Source organism: Phacochoerus africanus, chromosome 5 (genome assembly GCF_016906955.1).
Source record: "Phacochoerus africanus isolate WHEZ1 chromosome 5, ROS_Pafr_v1, whole genome shotgun sequence".
Taxonomy (NCBI): Eukaryota; Metazoa; Chordata; class Mammalia; order Artiodactyla; family Suidae; genus Phacochoerus; species Phacochoerus africanus.
Window position 1 is genome coordinate 26,258,294 of NC_062548.1, and position 22,048 is coordinate 26,280,341.

Consider the following 22,048-nt stretch of genomic DNA (forward strand, 5'->3'; position numbering starts at 1 on the left):
TGCAAGCCCTAAAAATAGTGCATGAGCTCAAGTTTCCCCGGTATTAACACAGCTACATTCCTGGGTAGGAAAAACTGTCAGAAGGCCCTGGCTCCCTTGTTCTGCAGTTTGCAACCAATGGGCAACATTGAAACAGGAAGCAGATGTTCCTCCCCCCAAGAAGGCAAACGGCACCAGCCCTCAATGGGTGCCTCCAGAAGGAGCCTGTCTCCCGCACAGATTTCACGTCTGCGTGCAAAACGGAAGAAGTCTCAGCTAACATGTCTCAGATCCAGCCTCAGTGACTTAAAGCTCTGTGCTTTTCAAATGATTTTCTAAAAGTGTAACATACCTAACAGAAGAGTGGATGCAAGACTACAGCTCAAGAAAGCTTTTTATATATTTGGGGGACATATGCATATATATATATATATTAAAAAAAAAAAAGACTATGGCTCAAGCTGTATATACAAAGAAAAAAAAAAAAAAAGACTATAGCTCAAGCTCAAGAAACATGTACGACCTGAATGCTAACCAGCATCCAGATCAAGAAACAACACTGCCGGCACCCCGGTAGCCCCTCTTTGTCCCCACCAGTCCCACTGTGGGAAATCACCATCCCAATTGCTATCACCTATGATTACTTTCACCTGTCCCTGAGGTTCAAGTGCAGGGACTCACACAATATACTCTTCCATGTCTGGCATTGTTAGCTCATGGGTTTTGTTGTTGTTGTTGTTGTTGTTGTTTTGTTTTTTTTTTTTAGGGCCACACTGCAGCATATGGAAGTTCCCAGGCTAGGGGTCGAATCGGAGCTGCAGCTGCCAGCCTGCACCACAGCCACAGCAATGCAGGATCTGAGCTGTGTCTGCAACCTACACCACAGCTCATGGCAAGGCCAGATCCTTAACCCACTGAGCAGGGCCAGGGATCGAACCCACGTCCTCATGGGTACCAGTTGGGTTTGTTCCACTGAGCCACAACAGGAACTCCATCTCACGGGTTGTTTTGTGGAGGTTGTCTGTGTTGCATAAGCTGGAGCTTATTCATTCTCATTGCTATGTAGAATATTCCATCATGTGCCTACTGCTCTACGACCGATGGCCATCTCAGTAGTTTCCGGATTATATTATGTTAAAGGAAATTTTTTTTTTTTTTTTGCTTTTTAGGGCCGCATGCTTGGCATATGGAGGTTCCCAGGCTAGGGGTCCACAGCCACAGCCACAGCCACGTGGGATCCAACTGTGTCTGCAACTTACACCACAGTTCACGGCAAAGCCAGATCCTTAACCCACGGAGCAAGGCCAGGGATCGAACCTGCCACCTCATGGTTCCTAGTCAGATTCGTTTCCACTGCACCATGATGAGAACTCCTAAAGGAAATTAGTTTCACTCCAGCCCACCAGGGTTCATGATTAACAAAGGCAGAGACTTCAATGAAGGAACTCTATTTATCTTCACAGAAAAACATGGACAAAGCCTGAGACTCTGACCAAACTCTGACCAAAGTTAAGACAAAAGCATTCATATACCTCTGAAAATCAATTCCCAACCGGGTTTTTGGTTGGTTGTTTGTTTTTTTTTTGCCACTGCAGTGACAATGCTGGGTCCTTAACCTACTGCACCACAAGGGAACACCCCAACAGGCCTTAATGAGGGCAAGGTTTGGTGTTGTTGTTTTGTTTTGTTTTGTTTTTTGATTTAAACAAATGATCAGAGCTTGTAAGCTAAGAAATGATACTCCTTATAAAAATCACACAAGTTACAGCAAAACTATACAGCAAGTTATAGCACCAAAACCCAAATCAAATGACTCCTCCGAGTTACTCTCCTCTATGCTATTCATTTATTTGAAAGGTATTTATTTTTTTAATAATAATTTTTATTTTTTCCATTATAGCTGATAAAAAGGTATTTATGAGGAGTTCCCTGATGGCTCCGTAGATTAAGGATCTGCATTTTCGCTGCTGTGGCAAGAGTTCAATCCTTGCCCCAGGAATTTCCTCATGCCAACACATTAATTAATTAATTAAGGGTATTTATGACCACATACCATATACCAGGTATGAAGCTAGGTACTCCAGAAACAACAGGAAATGAGACAGAGGTGGTCCCTCCTCTCAGGAAACTTAGACTCCGGAGGGAAGACAAACACTAGACACTCAAATAAATACACAATTAGAAAATGTAGGCGTTCCCATTATGGTGCAGTGGAAACAAACTGACCGGGAACCATGAGGTTGTGGGTTCGATCCCTGGCCTCGCTCACTGGGTTAAGGATCCAGTGTTGCCGTGAGCTGTGGTGTAGGTTGCATTCGTGGCTCGGATCCTGCGTTACTGCGGCTGTGGTGTAGGCTGGCGGCTACAGCTCTGATTTGACCGCTAGCCTGGGAACCTCCATATGCCACAGGTGCGGCCCTAAAAAGACCAAAAAAAATAAATAAAAATGACATGCCATCAACACATTTTCAAAATGAGGCAGCAGATGGGGCAGGCACAGATTTCAAGTCAGCTTTCTGAGGTTTCCTACAAATTAAGACATCGAAAGCCAGGAAATGTTAGCAAAGAAAGCACTGAGCTCCCCCACGTTCCGATCACTCCTCTGCCTGGAGCAGAGCAGCCCTCCCTCAGACCCACTGTCCATTTCAACAAGTGCCCTTTACCTCGACGTGTAAGCACATTCATTCTTTTTTGCAGGTGGGTTTTTTGTTTGCTTGTTTGTTTGTTTGTTTTTGCTTTTTTAGGGCCGCACCCACAGCAATATGGAAGTTCCCAGGCAGGGGTCAAATCGGAGCTACAGCGGCCGGCCTACACCACACCCATAACCACATGGGATCTGAGCCGCATCTGCAACCCACACCACAGCTCATGGCAACACCGGATCCTTAACCCACTGGGTAAGGCCAGGAATCGAACCTGCAACCTTACAGTTCCTAGTCAGACTCATTTCCGCTGCACCACGAAGGAAACACCTCTTCATTTTTTTTTTTTAATTTTACGGAAATACAGTTGATTTATAACATTGCATTAGTTTCATGTGTATAGGAAAATGATTAAGTTATACATATATATATTCTTTTTCTACAGCCTCTTCCATTATAGGCTATTGAGAAATCCTATAGCCCTACAGAATATTGAGAAAATTTCCCTGTGCTCTACAGTAGGTCCTTGTTAGTTATCTATTTTTATTTATTTATTTACTTATTTATTTATTTTTGGCCATGCCCATGGCCCATGCAAGTTCCTGGGCTTGGAGTCGAATCCGAACTGCAGCTGGGGCCACAGCCACAGCAACACTGGCTCTGAAGTGCATCTGCAACCTGTGCCACACACAGCTTGTGGCAACACCAGATACTTTTTTTGTTTTTTTGTCTGTCTTTTTCTAGGGCTGCAAGAGCAGCATGCGGAGGTTCCCAGGTTAGGGGTCTAATCAGAGCTGTAGCCACCAGCCTATGCCACAGCCACAGCAATGCAGGATCCAAATCTCGTCTTCCACCTACACCAAAGCTCACGGCAATGCCAGATCCTTAACCCACTGAGCGAGGTCATGGTTCCTGGTCAGATTCGTTAACCACTGAGTCATTTAGGGAACTCCCCAGATCCTTAACTCACTAAGTGAGGCTAGGGATCGAACCAGCATCCTCACAGACACTATGTCAGGTCTTAACCTGCTGAGCCACATCAGGAACTCCCTTAGTTAACTCTTCTATATATAGTAGTGTGTATATTTTACTCCCAATCTTCTCATTCCCCTCCCCATTCCCCTTTGGCAACCATAAGTTTGTTTTCTATGTCTCTGGGTCTATTTCAGTTTTGTAAGTAAGTTCCTTTGTATCCTTTTCTAGATTCCACATATAAACAACATCATATAGTATTTGTCTTTCTGTCTGATTTACTTCACTTAGTATGATCCTCTCTAGGTCCATCCGTGTTGCTGCAAATGGCATTATTTCATTCCTTTTTGACGGCTGAATAGTATTCCATTGCATATGTATACCACATCTTCTTTATCCATTCCTCTGTGGATGGACTTTTCATTTGCTTCCTTGTCTTGGCTATTGTGAACAGTAAGCCCTTTCATTCTTGCATCACGTCCTTGACTGAGAAGCCTTCATCTTGCCTCCCCAGCAAGATTATAAACTCAGTAAGGACAAGTCAGTGCCCAGCCCTAGAAACAATGGTAGTGGCTCTGTTTATCCAGTGCTCCCTTGATAAGGAGACTCTTGCCATGTGCCCTATAAGCCAGGTTCTAGGATTGCCTTTGCCATCCGAAAAAATCGAAAGCTCAAAGATTTTAAGCAACATGTTCAGGTCCCAGAGCCGGAAACCAGGATTTATACTGACACTTCTCTGTCTCCAGAGCACAAAACCTTCACCCTCAGCGCAGCATGTGCTCAATAAACACGAGCCTGGTGAGTGATGGCAGGAGAGACAGAGACAAGGAGTAGGAGGATTCCTTTCTGAGAAAAAATCACTTCTGGGGCCCTCTACAATTAAGGATGCAGTGAAGAGTGATATCCCTATTGTTAGAACCATAAAAATAACCCAGTAACCACCTCCCAAAATAGAATAATCAACAATATGACTGACATGAATATCCAAATGTCTCCTTAGGATGTAAAAAACAGCAGCAGCCCCTAAATGTTCTGGTAACAACACTCCCCCAAGGCTTCATTGCACTTCTCTCACCTGACCTCCAACCCCACCAGCCTGGAATTTCAGGATGGGAGTTACGGCAATCACAGTTCCAAAAATGCTCTTTTTCAAACATTTGGCCACTTCACTCACCCCCGCACATCCCGCGGCACAGCAATGACAACAGCCACTTCCTAGTCACTACACTGCCTTCACGAGGTCCAGACCCTCCCACACTGATGTTCCCCTCCTTCTAGATCCTTCCTCACACGCAGCTCCTTCCTGTTCCCTGCAGGAGCCCCGTTCCCTCCACCCCGTCACCACTTGTGTGCCGTCCTCCGCCGGAAACACCTTCCACGGCCCCCCACCCCTTGTCAATCTGGGAACTCCTACTCTTGCTATAAGACTGTTCCCAAATGTCAGCTCCCGCGTGGAATCCTCTCCACCCCTCCGGGGAGGAAGGACGTCATTCCAAGGTTTTGCACACCCATCTCATTAAGGTACCAGAAGTAAATGGCCAAGGGCTGTCCTCCCCTCAAAAGACCAGGAAGACTTTCCAGAGCAAAGCACAAGGCTCTTATTTCTCTCCAAAGCCCATACTGTAACCTGACATCATACGATATGCTTCTTCTAAGTGACTTATTCATTGCTATTCTTCTACTCAAATGTAAATTCCCTGAGGGCAGGGATTCTGTCGTGTTCATTGGTTCAGGTCCAGGGCTTTAAACAGTACCTGATACATGGTAGGCACTCAATGCATACTTACTGAATGAATGGATAGACGCACAGATGGCTAGATGGATGGATGGATGGATGGATGGATGGAAAATCAGCTGGGTAGAGAGAGGAATGGATTGCGGGTGAATGGATAGAGGAATGGGTAGATAAAGGCAGCAGCATATTTCATGAGCCCAGAGTCAAAAGGCCATGGAGAGACAAAGCCAAGACAGGAAATCAAGTGCGTTTGATTTTTTTTTAAGTCTATATTCTCAGTCCTTTTTTTTTTTTCCTTTTTCTTTTTGGCCCCAGCATGCAGCGGCTTGATGTGGGATCTCAATTCCCACACCAGGGACTGAACCTGGGCTGAAGAGGCAAAGGCACCTAATCCTAACAACTAGACCACCAGGGAACTCCCTCAAGCCCAATTTATGCTGCCTATCTAGAGACCTAAAGTCTGGTCACTGGGCAGTGGCAAGGTGAAAGAAGACTCTAGAATTCCCCCAGGAGCATAGTTATTGTTGAGCAAAGTTAATCCCATCTGCTTAACAAATGCCGAGACTCAATAAGAGGGGATCAGAACCCTCCAAGGATGCATTTGGGATCCAGTGAAATTTTCTGCATGCGGGTTGAGGGGAAAAGAGACATCCAGGAGACACAAACAAGCAGTCAAAGGACAATGAAAAGGTAACAGCAGCAGCAGCAAAAATGACAGTAATATTAAAAGATGGACACTCCTGGAGCTCCCACTGTGGCACAACGGGATCCGAGACATCTCTCCAGCGCCAGGAGGCAGGTTCGATCCCTAGCCCGGCATAGTGGGTTAAAAGGATCTAGCATGGCCACCGCTGCAGCACAGGTCGCAGCTGTGGCTGGGATCTGATTCCTAGCCTACTCCATACTCCACAAGACAGCCAAAAAAGAAAAGAAAAAAAAAAAAAAGAAAAAGACACTCCTGAGTAAAGACTACCATCTCTTCCAGACCCTAACAGTCTTCCAGTCTGCAGCTGCTGTGCCTTTCAACCCTCTGACACACAGATCTTCCTTCTCCCTACTCACAAGGAGGAGAAGCCAGAAAGAATTAGGCCCACAGGCAGAACAGGATGAGGCTCAATATGAGCTAAAAGTGGGCTACAGGTAGAAGCTAACACATCCTTCTTTTGGGGGGGCCACTTCCGAAGCAGGTGGAAGATCCCAGCCCAGGTATCAAACCCTCACAACAGTAGCCAGAGCCACAGCAGGGACGATGCCAGATCCTTAACCCCCTGAGCCACCAAAGAATGCCCGTCTTAATGTTTTCCTAATTTCCCGTAGTCCCTTTCTCATAAAAAATAAAGAACATCTGCCAAGTGCCCAGCTTTGTATTAGATGACAGATTAGCACCAAACCGAGACTTTCTTCTTGAAGAAATCAGAAAGCTGGAAAGAGAACTGACAAAGGCTCTTCCTCCATACACCAGTCAATAAACACTGCTTTTTGTGGACCTACTTAAAAATTATCTTGCAAATAAGAGAAAATGCACTGCCTACGCTAATGGAATGAACAGTTGTAGAAAATCAGACATGGCCTCAGGGTGAGGCGGGTTTTCAGGAGGCAATGCAAGTAATTCTGTGCCCCCCAAAACTGGCTTTCAGCACACAAATGCCTTTCACTGATAGATTTTGCTCTTTTTTTTTAATTGAAATATAGCTGATTTACGTTATGTTAGTTTCTGGTGTACAGCCAAGTGAATCAGTTACACATTTCAATAGCTTGTATAATGGAAAAGAATCCGAAAAGGCATATATATATATATATATATATATATATATATATATATATATATACTCTTATATATATTCTTTTTTTTTTTTTTGCTTTTTAGGGCCATGCCCACAGTATACAGCCATTCCCAGGCTAAGGGTTGCATTGGAGCTGCAGCTGCAGGCCTACACCACAGCCACAGCCACATCAGATCCCAGTCGCATCTGCAACCTATACCACAACTCACGGCAAGGCCAGATCCTTAACCCACCGAGCGGGGCCAGGGATCGAACCCGTGTCCTCATGGATCCTAGTCGGGTTCATTACCACTGGGCCACAACATATGTATATGTATAAAAGCTTTTTATTGATTCTCAATCTATTGGCTCAGACTTGCCCCTCTACCTCCGACCTGGTCCAAATTTTCAGCTTTAGAACAGCCACCTCGAACCACAGCCCCTGAACAAAAAGGAAGTCAGCTCATGACCTGAGTTACTAGTGAAGAGGAGGTGACGTTCTCTGTCAAATCGAGAATTAAAGTGACCCTTTAATGCTACTGAATATTCCTCTTTCTTGCCACTGTGGCACCAATAAAAGGGCAGGGTTTCTCCACAGAACGTCACAGAGATAAGACCTCCCATGTATCTTTATCCAAGACAGCAGCAGCATCACAATCCAGATCTTTTAGCTCCAGCTCCTTGACAACTCAGACTTGGACCAATTATCTCAAAGAATGAGAAGGTGTGTGGTTTTTGTTTTTCATTCCCAGGACAGAGGTGGCCCTGACTCCACCCCACCCTTACCCCAATTAGCATGCCCTATACGTGCTCCAAGTCTCTGTCCACGTCCATCAAAGTCCTTAAGAGGGGAGTTTCCGTCATGGCTCAGGGGTGAACGAATTAGGAACTATGAGGTTGCGGGTTCGATCCCTGGCCTCGCTCCGTGGGTGAAGGATCCAGCGTCGCCGTGAGCTGTGGTGTAGGTCGTGTAGGTCGCAGACGCGGCTCGGATCTGGCGTGGCTGTGGCTGTGGTGTAGGCTGGCGGCTACAGCTCTGATTCGACCTCTAGCCTGGGAACCTCCATAGGCTGTGGGTGCGGCCCTAGAAAACACACACCCAAAAAAAGCACTTGAGGGAAACTAAATATTGGTGCAATGATTTGTAGAATGTCTTATCTCCCCCTTACACTGTAAGCACCACGACAATAAGGATCTTTTCAATCTCAATCACCCTTGTATTCCAGCCATCTAACATAATTTCTGACCCAGAAAACTTAACGAGTGAATACTTTTCAGGAAGATGGATGGACGGACGGACAAATGGAGGTACGAGGTAAATATACAAACTTCCTACCAGATTTTCAAGCAGCCACCGCACCTCCCTCCAAATGCCACATGGAAACACTCTGGATTTTGTTTGTGGACTTGAAAAAGGCCAACAGTCTTATCTAGAGAAGAGCACACCTTTTCCAGGGAGCGATCGGATGAGTGAAGTCAAAGGAGCCATGAGATTAGATCGAATGAAAAAAGTGGTAAGAGACCAAGTTTTGTTTTGCTTTGGTTTTTTGCTTTTTAGGGCCATACCTGCAGCATATGGAAGTTTCCAGGCTAGGGGTTGAATCAGGGCTGCAGCTGCCAGCCTACGCCACAGCCACAGCAACACAGGATCCGAGCTGCAACCTACACCACAGCTCACGGCAACGCCGGATCCTTAACCCACTGAGCGAGGCCAGGGATCAAACCCACATCCTCCTGGATACTAGTTGGGGTCGTAACCCCCTCAGCCATAATGGGACCTCCCGAGACCGAGTTTTTTTAAAAGCATAAGCCAGAGATGGTGAATTTTTCAGCGACCCCCCTCCCCACCCAAAAATTAATGGGACAGCCAAGACAAAAGACCAGAGCATGGATTTAAAATTGTCCGTAATAATTTAGCTACTTGGAGCTGAAAAGCATCAAAAGAAGATACCTATTCTCAAAATGGTGACATATTAATCTATTTACACGTGTATATGGTGTGTGTCTGTTTGTGCATGCGTGGAGAGACAGAGATAGCAACAAAAAAACAAGCAGAAAATGACAAACAGACCCCAAGAGCAAGAATGGGCCTAAATAATTTTCAAGCCGTTGGTTTATCTTTTGGTCAATTAACTTCTATCTTTTTCTTTCTTTCTACTTTTTTTTTTGTTTGTTTATTTTGTTTTTGTCTTTTTGTCTTTTTAGGGCCACACCTACGGCATATGGAGGTTCCCAGGCTAGGGGTCCAATCAGAGCTGTAGCCACCGGCCTACGCCACAGCCACAGCAATGTGGGATCTGAGCTGAGTCTGCGACCTGCATGTCAGCTCACGGCAACGCCGGATCCTGAACCCACTGAGTGAGGCCAGGGATCGAACCCGCAACCTCACGGTTCCTAGTCGGATTCATTTCCGCTACGCCACAATGGGAACTCCACTCTATCTTTTTCTTTATTGACCCAAATCTACCATGAACGTGCTATATCTGGTTCTGGGCAGTAGCTGGAGTATCACGAGGACTCGGAAAGAATACCTTTTTTAATGAGTTTCTAATAACCTGTATATCATATCAACTAGATTTTCAAAGGTCATATTTTCCATATTTACTTAGCAAGGCATTCTGTTGCCCAGTGACAAAGCCTCATGCTTTCCCTGAGTGCTCCCCAGCTCAAAATGTATTGGCTGTTGCCTTTTCAATAAATCAACCCTCCTTTTTAAAAGCCACTGTTAACCTACCCTAAAAATGTTTATTCCATTTGGGACTTCGAGCCCCCAAATCCCACTTCAGGTAGAAAAAAATTAAAAAGTCAAACCAACAAATTCAAAAAGCCTCTACTGGAGTTCCCGTTGTGGCTCAGCATTAATGAACCCAACTAGGATCCATGAGGATGAGGGTTCGATCCCTGGCCTTGCTCAGTGGGTTAAGGATCCAACATGGCCATCAGCTATGGTGTAGGTCGAAGATGCGGCATGGATCCCACGTTGCTGTGGCTGTGGTGTAGGCCAGCAGCTGCAGCTCCAATTTGAACCCTAGCCTGGGAACTTCCATATGCCATGGATGTGGCCCTAAAAAGACCAAAAAAATCAAAAACAAAAACAAAAGCCTCTGCTTTTTATCCTTATGCAACCCCTAGGACACATTCAGAAGAAACCAAGAAAGGAGTTCCCTCGTGGCTCAATGGGTTAAGGACCTAGCATTGTGGCACAGGTTCGCTCCCTGGCCCAGAAATTTCTCTAGGCCTCAAGCGTGGCCAAAAAAAAGAAGAAGCCAAGAGGCAAGTGGACTCTCACTCATAGGCCTGTGGGATCTGCTTCTGGGAAGGGAGAAACATGGAATAATAGAGGCTTCAGTAACCTGCAGCCTGACGGGGTGACCCCCCCGCCCCCCAAAACGAACACACATACAAAAGGCCCTATTTAGGACTGTACTGAGCAAGTTCAACCTGAAGTTCAGGTATCCTGAGTTCCTAGGGAAAAATATGCCAAAAATAAAATTAACATTTGATTCTTCTTTGTTTTTTTTTGTCTTTTCTTGCCTTTTCTTGGACTGCTCCCGCGGCATATGGAGGTTCCCAGGCTAGGGGTTGAATCGGAGATGCAGCCACCGGCCTACGCCAGAGCCACAGCAACGCAGGATCCGAGCCGCGTCTGCGACCTACACCACAGCTCACAGCAATGCCGGATCGTTAACCCACTGAGCGAGGGCAGAGATCGAACGCGCAACCTCATGGTTCCTAGTCGGATTCGTTAACCACTGCGCCACGATGGGAACTCCTGTTGTTTTTTTTAAGTACATATTCCGGGGAGTTCCCTGGTGGTCTAGTGATAAGATTTAGTACTTTCACCACTGTGGTCCAGGTTCAATCCTTAGTCTGGGAACTGAGATCCCACATCAAGCTACTGCATGCTGCAGCCAAAAAGATAAATAAATAAAATAAACTTGTAGCCTTAAAGCTTACTTGGCTGAAAACAGCAATGGTTGGGTTTATGCAATACGTGGGGGATTTTTAAGAATAATGCCCATTCGAAGACTTAAAAACATGTTTTCTTATCTGTACAGGAAAGGGAAGAGCTGGTTTGCCCATTAAAATCATCAATGCTACATCTTCACCGTCAGAAAATTAGTGCACTGGGGTTTTTCTAGACAGTCCATGGCAAGTTTAGATTTTTCTCAAGAGAAAAAGGATGAACAAACACCATCAAAACAAGCTGGCTGTCTGGGGCCAGACTCACTGGTGTCACCCAAAGTCTATGGAGAAACACACCTGCGAAGAAAACTCATCTAGGAGTTCCCGTCGTGGCGCAGTGGTTAACGAATCCAACTAGGAACCATGAGGTTGCGGGTTCGGTCCCTGCCCTTGCTCAGTGGGTTCAGGATCCGGCGTTGCTGTGAGCTGTGGTGTAGGTTGCAGACGCGGCTCAGACCCCGCATTGCTGTGGCTCTGGCGTAGGCCGGCGGCTACAGCTCCAATTCGACCCCTAGCCTAGGAACCTCCATGTGCCGCGGGAGTGGCCCAAGAAACAGCAAAAAGACAAAAAAAAAAAGAAAAGAAAACTCATCTAAATACATGAAAGAGGCACAGTCATTTAATGAGTTCCCGAATTAACTCTGTCCCCCTCTGACAGTTTCCTACAGCTAATCAAGTAATGATGTTCATTTCACTTAAGCGTTACCAACACTTAGTGGATATTTATCTTGTACCACCTCCTTACCCATCATCATAATCTTATGACCTAAGTACTATCAGCCCATTTGACAGACTGAGGAGAGTGAGGCCACTACAGAGAGATGACTTGCCCAAGTTCACACAGCAAGTAGGTGGAAGAGTGGAGATTCAAACCCAGTTCTGACTCCAACCCCAAGCTAAGAATTCTGAATCTCTATATTTTATTGCGTCCCTATTTCTTTTTTTCTTTTTTTTTTCTTTTTTTTTTTTGTCTCTTTGACTTTTCTAGGGCTGCTCCCGCAGCATATGGAGGTTCCCAGGCTAGGGGTCAAATTGGACCTGTAGCTGCCAGCCTACACCACAGCCACAGCAATGAGGAATCCGAGCCACGTCTGCAACCTACACCACAGCTCATGGCAACACCAAATCCTCAACCCACTGAGCAAGGCCAGGGATCAAACCCGCAACCTCATGGTTCCTAGTTGGATTTGTTAACCACTGCGCCACAACGGAACTCCAATTGCCTCCCTATTTCTGCCTTTTATAGAAATTTTGTTTTAATTTTCTCTCTGCCACATGGTTTCTTGGGGTAAGAGTCTAATTCTACTCAAAGCCTTGTCTTAATGACAAGTAAGACACAAATGCAGGACCGCAGCTCCCCTAGACAATATCACAGAGAGAAACCTGCCTTGATTATCTAAGAGGTCCTATTTATAAATTTGCTTCTTTATTAACTTTTCTTTTCAGGGCCGCATCTGCAGCATATGGAAGTTCCTGGGCTAGGGGTCAAATCGGAGCTGCACCTGCTGGCCTTCGCCATAGCCACAGCCACAGCAGCGCCAGATCCGAGTCCCATCTGCAACCTACACCACAGCTCGCGGCAAAGCTGGATCCTTAAGCCACTGAGTGAGGCCAGGGATCAAATCCACGTCCTCACGGACCCTATGTCAGGTTCTTAACCCGCCGAGTCACAATGGGAACTCCAAGGGTCCCATTTCCAATCCACAACTTAGACAATATCATAACAGAGATGCTCAGTTCCACCCGCTTGTCCCCAGACATTTGGAAACTACCCCACAGAGAAGTGTTTTATAGAAAAGAGTGGAAATAAAAAGGGAGAAATGATGTGACAGTCCATTTAGACTTCTGTACCAAAGCAAGAAAATCTAGTCTTAAGCTCCCCTGAGCACAGAGAAATCCATATTTCCCACGGTTTAAGGACTTGCCCTCTTTCATCTCTCTACCCATCCCAGCATCCCCAATTTCCATGGCAGCACAATGGAGCTGTGCTCCATTTTTATTGTAAAAATATTCTGATAAATGGGTTCAATCCCTGGCCTCACTCCGTGGGTTAAGGATCCGGAGTTGCTATGAGCTGCAGTGTCGATCGCAGACACGGCTTGGATCTGATGTTGCTGTGGCTGTGGTGCAGGTCGGCAGCTATAGCTCTGATCCGACCCTTAGCCTGGGAATCTCCAATATACTGTGGGAACAGCCCTAAAAAGCCAAGAAGGAAAAAAAAAAAAAAAAAAAAAAGGAGTTCCTGTCGTGGCTCAGTGGTTAACGAATCTGACTAGGAACCATGAGGTGGCAGGTTCGGTTCCTGACTTTGCTCAGTGGGTTAACGATCCGGTGTTGCTGTGAGCTGTGGTATAGGTTGCAGACGCGGCTGGGATCCCGCGTGGCTGTGTCTCTGGCGCAGGCCAGAGGCTACAGCTCCAATTCGACCCCTAGCCTGGGAACCTCCATATGCCACGGGCGCGGCCCTAGAAATGGCAAAAAGACAAAAAAAAAAGTCCTTTGGGTCAGTGTTGGGGAGGAAAGGGGTTTCTGAGGCCACAGCTCTTAGGCCAGCGTGATTCCAGAGCAGCAGGGGAGACACAGGGTTGTTCTCCCTCCGTGGCTCCCTCAGTGGTTTCCTTGCCTCCTGATCATCCTCCCCACCTCCTACCTAAGACTGGCAGAGACTGGATCCTCAATCCCTCTTCCACTTTTGAAATGGAAAAGCCCGACCCTAGCTTTGAGGCTGCCTGAAATTAACACTGCATTACCCACATACTCCTCTGTGATCACGTTCCAGCTAACAGCACAGACGCAGAAGTATCAGAGGCATCTTCCAGGACACTGAGCATGTGTCTTCGCTTTTCTTTACCTTTCCTCCTCCTGCTGGCTGAAACAAGGATGTGATGACTGGATAAGCCAGCATTCTTTCTGGACTATGCGGCGATACTTCTCACTCCTGGGACCGTGGAGCAAAAAACTGAAGGGCATGTAGGACCTTGGGCTCTGCTCTGTGTGTCTAACTTTTTTTTCCTTTCCTTTCCTTTTCTTTCTTTCTTTCTCTCTCTTTTTTTTTTTTTTTTGGTCTTTTTGTCTTTTTAGGGCCACACCCACAGCATATGGGAGTTCCCAGGCTAGGGGTGGAACCAGAGCTACAGCTGCCAGCCACAGCCACTCGGGACCCAAGCCAAGTCCAGGACCCACACCACAGCTCACGGCAACACAGGATCCTTAACCCACGGAGCCAGGTCAGGGATGGAACCTGCATCTTCGTGGATCCGCTGAGGCACAAAGGAAACTCCTGGACGTCTGACTTTGAGGAGAGAATAAAACCCTATGCATTTACTATAAAATGGTGAGCCCACTTTTATGGCCACATTGCAGCACGCAGATGTTCCAGACCCAGGGATCGAACTCTTGCCATGGCAATGACCAAGCCACAGCAGTGACAACGCTGGATCCTGAATCCACTGAGCCACTCCAGATCCCGTTTTAATTAGATTCACTTTAAGAGGAACTATATGGTGCCAAAAATGCTCAGATAAGGAACTGCTCCATGGTTCCAAAATCAGTCCGAGGTAACTCTGAGCACATCTAAGGATAACTTTCTCCCGTTCTGGATGTCCCTAAGCACAAGATCCTAAGCATCTCAATTTCAAGGGCTATCAATTTATCCCTCCTCTCACGCTCCCTCCCACTCCAGCCCAAATGGAATACCCTACAAATGCTGTAACATACGGTGACCCAATGCTCACAACTGGATTTTGACTCTCATCTGGCATGTGGTTCTATTGCAAAGCAACCCTGCAGAGCCAGTCTTCACACTACCGGGGTAATCTGGAGACCATCAAAGGAGCTGATATTTTCTGAGAGTTTACTCTGAGCTGAGCTCTGGTCCAAGCATCTTTTTTTTTTTTTTTCAGCCATGCCCATGGCACGTGGAAGTTCCTAGGGCCAGGGATCGAACCCATGACCCAGCAGCGACCCAGGCTGCTGCCGTGACAACACCAGATCCTTAAGTCTCTGCACTGCAAAGGAACTCCCAAGCATCTTAGATATTACAACACCTTGGAGCAGCTCAGCAATTTTTTAAGGTAGATAGTATTACTGGACCCATTTTACAGATCGGGAGCCTGAGGTACAGACAGGCTACGGAACATGGCTGGGAATTCTCAAGCCAAGATTCAAATCCACAGTGAGAGCTTGATAAACCTGTGCACTTGCCAAGACCATACACTGCCTCTCACAGGGAGGAGCAAAAGAAAGATGCTAACAAAAAAATTAAGCACAGCTACTTCTAAAGCTGCCATATTTCATTATACACTTTAATTTTGCAATAACCAAAAAATTAAGCTCATCTACTTCTAAAGCTGCCGTATTTCATTAGAAACTTTCATTCTGCTTTACTCACTGCACCAGAAAATGCCTACCATTTTCCCGGCTTTGAAAAAAAAAAAAAGCATCTCCTAATTCAGATGTGTCATTACCTGCACATCCCAAAGCAACTCTCCCAAATGTTAATAACTGCAGGGCGGGTGGGATAGGAAAACAGCAGTGAAAATGTGCCAACGTCACCCCCAACCTCAGCGAGAGACAAAAGACAGAAACAGATTCCTGGAAATGAGAGGTCACCTCAAAAATCTAGCCATTCCCACACTGCTGGTATTCTGCTCCAGGGATCAAAGTTCTAGAAAACAATCCAACAGTTTGCACCCAAGGCCTACACCGTTGCCATTTAAAGGGATGTGGGGAGTTCCCCTTGTGGCTCAGCAGTAATGATCCAGACTCGTATCCATGAGGACACGGGTTCCATCCCCGGCCCGGCTCAGTGGGTTAAGGATCCGGCGTTGCTCGGATCCCAAGTTGCTGTGGCTATGGTGTAGGCCGGCAGCCACTCGGACCCCTAGCCCAGGAACTTCCCTCTACCGTGGGTGTGGCTTTAAAAAAAAAAAAAGGCAAAAATAAATAAATAAATAAGGGGATGTGGGAAGTTCTCTGAACACAGTGTGTAAAATTGGGTCTCCAAACGTTGGTAAAAAAAAAAAGGGTGGGGATGGGGGGGCCACCATGCTCCCCAGCCCAGCAGGCTCTGCCCAGATCCCAGGTCAGAGGACACAGGAGTCTCAGAAGAAAGCAGTGCCATGCGGTGAGCATTCTGTCCAACTGACAATGCCACCCACACTCGCCGGGGTCACTTTACTTTTCTCTGGAGGTGGGAGGTGCTACAGGACTGTCAGTCAGGGCAAAGTCACATCTCAGACTCTGGAACATTCAAAGGCTTTCTTCCCCCATCTAAACCCAGCTCACCAGGGCAATCTATTGGCCCCTAGGACTCGGATCTGAGAAGCACACCCCCCCCCCAATTCTGGAGCCACCTCTCAGAGAGGGAAGAGGCCTTGGAGACAACTATGGTTGCCTTTCTAGGGGATGCGCCATCTGCAGAGACGGCAGTCACCCGTGGGGACCTCTGTGCAGCAGGGGAAGAGGCAGAATCTCACTCTGAGGAAGGGCACGTGAGCAGGAATTAAGGATGGGGCGTATCCCAGGCAGGATAGGCTCCAGGGAACTGATGTTGACCCTGCTGGTGCTGGGAGAGGAGAACGGATGGAGGTACTTCCTTGGCCAGTAGGGCCTCCCAGCTCCACCTGCCCTTCCTGGATGGAGCGTCTCTGCCCCACATACAAGCACATTCTCCCTTTTTTTTTTTTTTTCTTTTTACAGCCGCAACTGAAACCTATTGAAGTTCCCAGGCTAGGGATCAAATTGGAGCTACAGCTACCAGCCGACACCACAGCTACAGCAACACCGGATCCGAGCGGCTTCTGCCACCTACACCTCAGCTTTCCGCAACGCGGGATCCTGCATCCACTGAGCAAGACCAGGGATCGAACCTGCATCCTCATGGGCCCTATGTCGGGTTACCAACTGAGCCACACAGCGAACTCCACACCGCCTTTTAAAGACCCTACCGTGGTGATGAATTCCTAGTTTGGGAGGTCACTCTGATAGACGTGACTGCCTAACTCAATCACTTCTAGAAAGTCTTTTTCACAACCTCTTCCCACAAACGGCATCCTCAGAGCCCCACAGCCTACCTTGGCACTGGAATCCTTGCTTCCCGAAGCCCCTGCAAAGGCAGAAGGAGGCATGTCAGGCAGCCCAAAGGGCTCAGCCACCAGCTGGTTCCCCCAGAGTCACCCCACTTCCCCCTGCCCCTCTACCCCAGGTGCAACCTCCCAGCCACAGGCGGGTGCCCAAGAGTCTTCCGCCTTTGGGGGTGGGGGAGTGCGCATGGGGGTACTCGGCAGTAACCCCCGCCTCCCCTCACTAGGCAGAAGAGAGGAGGCTGCGACCACCAGGTGGCGGGGTGGGGGGGAGCGTTTCCGTCGCGGTGGGGGCGGAGGGCAGGCGAAAGATCTGCCCACAGAGATGCCCGCGTACCCTCGGGGAGAGAGAAGAGAAAAAGACGCATCCGGAGGGAGGATGGGAGAGCCCCGCGGCGATGGTGTTCCCTGGGGGACTGGGAGGGAGCGAGGACTCCCCCTGCCTAGAGGGACAAGGGAGGGGAGAGTCCCTGCAGTGATGTTTAGGAGGAAAACTGAAGAGTGGAAAGGGGAACCCAGGCCCTCAGGGAGGAGCAAGAAGAGATAACACAGGGCGCTGCCCCCAGAGACACAGATGAGGAGGAAAGGATGCCCCATGCCCGCAGGGAGATAGAGGAAACCCAGGGCGCTGCCTCCGGAAAGGAGGGAAGGGGGTGAGGATGCCTCGAGCCCGGAAGGAGGCAGAGAGATAGGGAACCCCGCGCGAGAGGGCACTCGAAGAGCTGCGCTCCCGGGGAGGGACGGCACCCCGCGCTCAGAGCCGGGTGCAGAAAGGGCGCCAGAGCCGCGGCCCCTCGGCGCTCGGAGGCAGCTGGGAGGAAGAGAGAGAGCAGGAGGCAATCCCGCGGCTGGCCGTCTGGGGCTTCGGGGAGCGGGGTTGCCTCCTGTCCGCTGGGGAGTCCGGGGCAGAAGGGTCCGGAGCGGGGAGCCCGGGGATCCGCGGCGGCGGAAGAGCTTCTCCTCCGAGGCGCGGGGTGCGCAGAGGGCACGGAGAGCGGAGCGGGTCCCCGCGCGCGGTGCTGCCCTCGGGGGCCCCGGGAAGGTGCCCTGCGCCCGCGCGCTCTCACCAGATGAAGTCGGTGCAGTGGCTGCAGAAGGTGGGCTGCTTGAAGAAGCGGGCGGTGAATTTGTGGTTCTTCACCTCGTGCACGTTCTTCTGCCTGAGGGCGCCTTTGCGGGCGAAGCGCACGGTGCTCTCCTCGCCCTCACTCGGCGGCGGCCCCGCAGCCGGGTCAGCCATCTTGCGCGCGGGGAGCGGGAGCCCGAGAGGTGCTGGCCCGGGGCCGCGGAACCGCGGGCTGCGGGCCCGGGAGGCGCGGAAAGAGGCGGCCGCTTTGGCGCCCGGGACCGCGGACGCTTCCCCTGCGCCGGCTCTGGCGGCCGCGGCGCGCTGAGCTGGGGCTGTCACTCGCCCAGCTGCCGCCGCTCGTCCAGCTGCGCTTGGCACCGCTGGCCCCAGCTGCGGGGGAGGGAGGCGGAGCCCCGGGACGACCCCGCCTCCCTCATTTGCATTGCACCCAGGCCCCGCCCAGCGCCGCCAGCTGCTTTACATATTGGCACCCCAAGGCTGCTGGCCTCCCTGCGAAGCTTTCTCAGCCGCAGCGCTGCGGCGCGGGGACCGCAGCCCGGGATCTCCAGACCAGAGCCTCCTCACCCCCTATCCGGTCCTCGGCCTGGGTTGCAAGAAGGAAATGAGCGCCCCGGGGCAACCGAGAGCGGAAGGACTGACGGGGGTTGGGGACTGGAGGCTGGGGAGAGAAAAGGGCGAGGGCGACGGATTCCACCCCGGCTTTTGCGGAAACTGGTACCCATCCACCCCCTATCCATGCCATTGGTCATTCTGCACGCGTCTCTTGGAGGGAAGGGCTCCCGCTGTCACTCATTCGGAAAGGCCTGTGGCTCCACACACTTCCACACATACGCACACACGTACTGCAGAGGGAGGGGAGGAGCAATCTTTATGTTAAATGTACGTCTAACTCCACCCCAAAGATAATTCGTGGCTTTGCTTGCCTGACCATTTAGAAGAGAACTCCTACCTTCTGTCCAACCTCCCCACAAAGAGACTCAGTTTCCTCAACTGTAAAATGGGATAATTAGAAGGGGTGGGGAGAAATTTAAGAAGTCAGTATTTTCTCAACTTTCATACACTCCTAACCCATCTTCACAAATGCTCAGCATATTTGTGCACCATGTGAAAAAAAAAATTATCTAGTTTCTAAGTTTGAATAGCAAGAGGCATCAGTGTGAAAATCTCCAGACCTCTGCATCTTGCCCAAGTTCTCTGCATCTGAGGCCTTTAATTTGTTAAGGGAGATTTTTAAATGTTGAGAGAGATACCAACAGGGACTCTCTCCTGGATGGACTCTAAAGGCTGGAAAATTAACCAGAAGAATCCTAATTGTCTGCGTGAGTAATGCAGTGTGATTTAGTGCCATGTACTGCATCGAAGCATTCCCCCACTGGCACGCACAGTGCTGCATTAGAGTATGAGCTCCCGGAGTTCCCGTTATGGCTCAGTGGTAACAAAACCAACTAGTATCTATGAGGACTCAGGTTCGATCCCTGGCCTTGCTCAGTGGGTTAAGGATCTGGCATTGCCGTGAGCTGTGATGTAGATCAGAGACTTCGCTTGGATCTGGCGTTGCTGTGGCTGGGATGTAGACCGGCAGCTGCAGCTCCTATTCGACCCCTAGCCTGGGAACTTCCATGTGCCATGGGCGTGGCCCTAAAAGGACCAAAAAAAAAAAAAAAGAGTATGAACTCCTGTACTAGACCTGGGCTGAGAGCAGGGTCTGCTCACTATTGGGTCACCTGGTGCCAAGTTCTGTGCCTGACACCTCCTCAGAGCTCAATAAATATTGGTTGAAAGAGTGGAGTGAGTAATTGTATGAACAAGTGAGTGAGTGAAACCTTAGACCTGGAGTTCCCATTGTGGCTCAGCGGGTTAAGGACCTGATGATGTCTCAGTAAGGATGTGGGCTTGATCCCAGGCCTTGCTCAGTGGGCTAAGGATCCAGCATTGCTGCAAGCTGCAGTGTCGGTCACAGATGTGGCTTAGATCCAGTGTTGCCAGTGGCTGTGGCTGTGGCCCCAGCTGCAGCTTCGATTCAACCCCTAGCCCAGGAACTTCCATATGCTGCACTTGGGCCATAAAAAGAAAAAAAAAAAAAAACTTAAAGGACATTATCCCTTACTCCATTATGACCAATAAGTGCTGAATAATAATAAACATCACAGAGGTCCTGTCGTGGCGCAGTGGTTAACAAACCCGACTAGGAACCATGAGGTGGCGGGTTCGATCCCTGCCCTTGCTCAGTGGGTTAAGGATCCGGCGTTGCCGTGAGCTGTGGTGTAGGTTGCAGATGCGGCTCGGACCCCTGTGTTGCTGTGGCTGTGTCGAAGGCCAGTGGCTACAGCTCCGATTAGACCCCTAGCCTGGGAACCTCCATATGCCGCAGGAGCAGCCCAAGAGATGGCAGAAAGACAAAAAAATAATAATAAATAAACATCAAGTGCCGGGTGGGTGTCACTGGTACTGGCACTGTCTTGTTTAGTCCTCCCACCTACCCTGTGTAGGCCCAGTAACTCTAATTATGGAAGAAGACAGCGAGGCTCAGAGTAATTCAGACAGACACTCAAAGACACACTGTTGTGGGGTGGTGGTTACACCTGCCTAAGTACAAAGCATACTGGTGATAAAGGGGTGAAGGAGGGCAGGATGGAGTCGAACCAGCTACGCCGAACTTCTGCCGAACGAGGAAGCTCAGATCCTACTATGATGATTTTGCCAGGAAGCTGCTGAGTCTAAGTCATGCTTAAGTGGCACGTGGAGAGTGATGGCTGTCATAATAGAATGTCCTTTCCCTACGTAGTCATTCAAAGGTAACAAGGGGAAAAAATAGCATTCACTTTAAAGGTTGACATGTTTGGGAAACTGGACGTGCCGGTCTATTATTAGTCCTTTAAGAGGCCCCCTCATCTCCCAGGGAGGCTTGTGAAAACATCCCAGGAGAAGTGGCTGCTGAAGGAGGTTTCCTCCGAACTGACGAGCTGGAAGCTTGCAGTCCACATCCTGCCTTTTGAAGGGAGCGCTCTGGATGACTATGCTCTCTAGCAACAAACAGTCCCTCACAGGGCCTGGGATGCAAGGGCTGGTGGATCCTGGAGAACCACTCAGTGCCTGGAGGTGCTGCACCATCTGAAGTTGGGTAAAACCAGTTCCCATTGGAATCAGATCCTAAAGGGCAGGGGTCTCAAATTTGTTGCCCTTGAATACATTTTTTTTTGTCTTTTTGCCTTTTCTAGGGCTGCTCCCGAAGCATATAGAGGTTCCCAGGCTAGGGGTCGAAACAGAGCTGTAGCCGCCCGCCTACACCACAGCCACAGCAACGCCAGATCCGAGTCACATATGAAACCTACACCAAGCTCACGGCAACACTGGATCCTTCACCCACCGAGCAAGGCCAGGGATCAAACCCGCCACCTCATGGTTCCTCGTCAGATTCGTTAACCACTGCGCCACGATGGGAACTCCCCTTGAATACATTTTTTTAGCCAGCCCAGTGAGTTTTTTTTTTTTTTTAAAGTTCATAGGTGGTAGAATTTCACCCAAACATCCAGATTCTGACTTCTCTAGGAAAAAAAGTTATGGTTACATGGAATCTGCCTTCCTCTTCTCACTCATTCAGCTGTTCATTTGTTCAGTAATGAGCTTATTGAGCTCCGGTTATGGAATGTTCCACACTGTTAAATAAACAGGCAGGAGTTCCCGTTGTGGCACAGTGGTTAACGAATCCAACTAGGAACCATGAGGTGGCGGGTTCAATCCCTGGCCTCTCTCAGTGGGTTGGGGATCCAGCTGGCTCTGGCATAAGCCGGCGGCTACATCTCCCATTAGACCCCTAG

At 49.0% G+C, this 22,048-nt stretch overlaps 1 protein-coding gene across 2 annotated transcripts in view; it reads right to left on the bottom strand.

Annotated features, from left to right (window-relative positions):
* Nucleotides 1-18,599, bottom strand: part of PRKCB (protein kinase C beta) — a 388,950-nt gene extending 370,351 nt beyond the window's left edge. Inside the window, exons 1-2 of one of the 2 annotated variants that reach the window (XM_047780291.1) lie at nt 18,208-18,599; nt 17,132-17,163 (exon numbers count right to left, since the gene is read on the bottom strand). In XM_047780291.1, coding sequence (XP_047636247.1) covers nt 17,132-17,163; nt 18,208-18,380 — 205 coding nt within the window. In that variant the 5' untranslated portion in view covers nt 18,381-18,599. The remainder of the gene's footprint in view (nt 1-17,131; nt 17,164-18,207) is intronic. The other variant, XM_047780292.1, reaches the window with a different exon arrangement.
* Between the last annotated feature and the right edge of the window lie 3,449 nt (nt 18,600-22,048).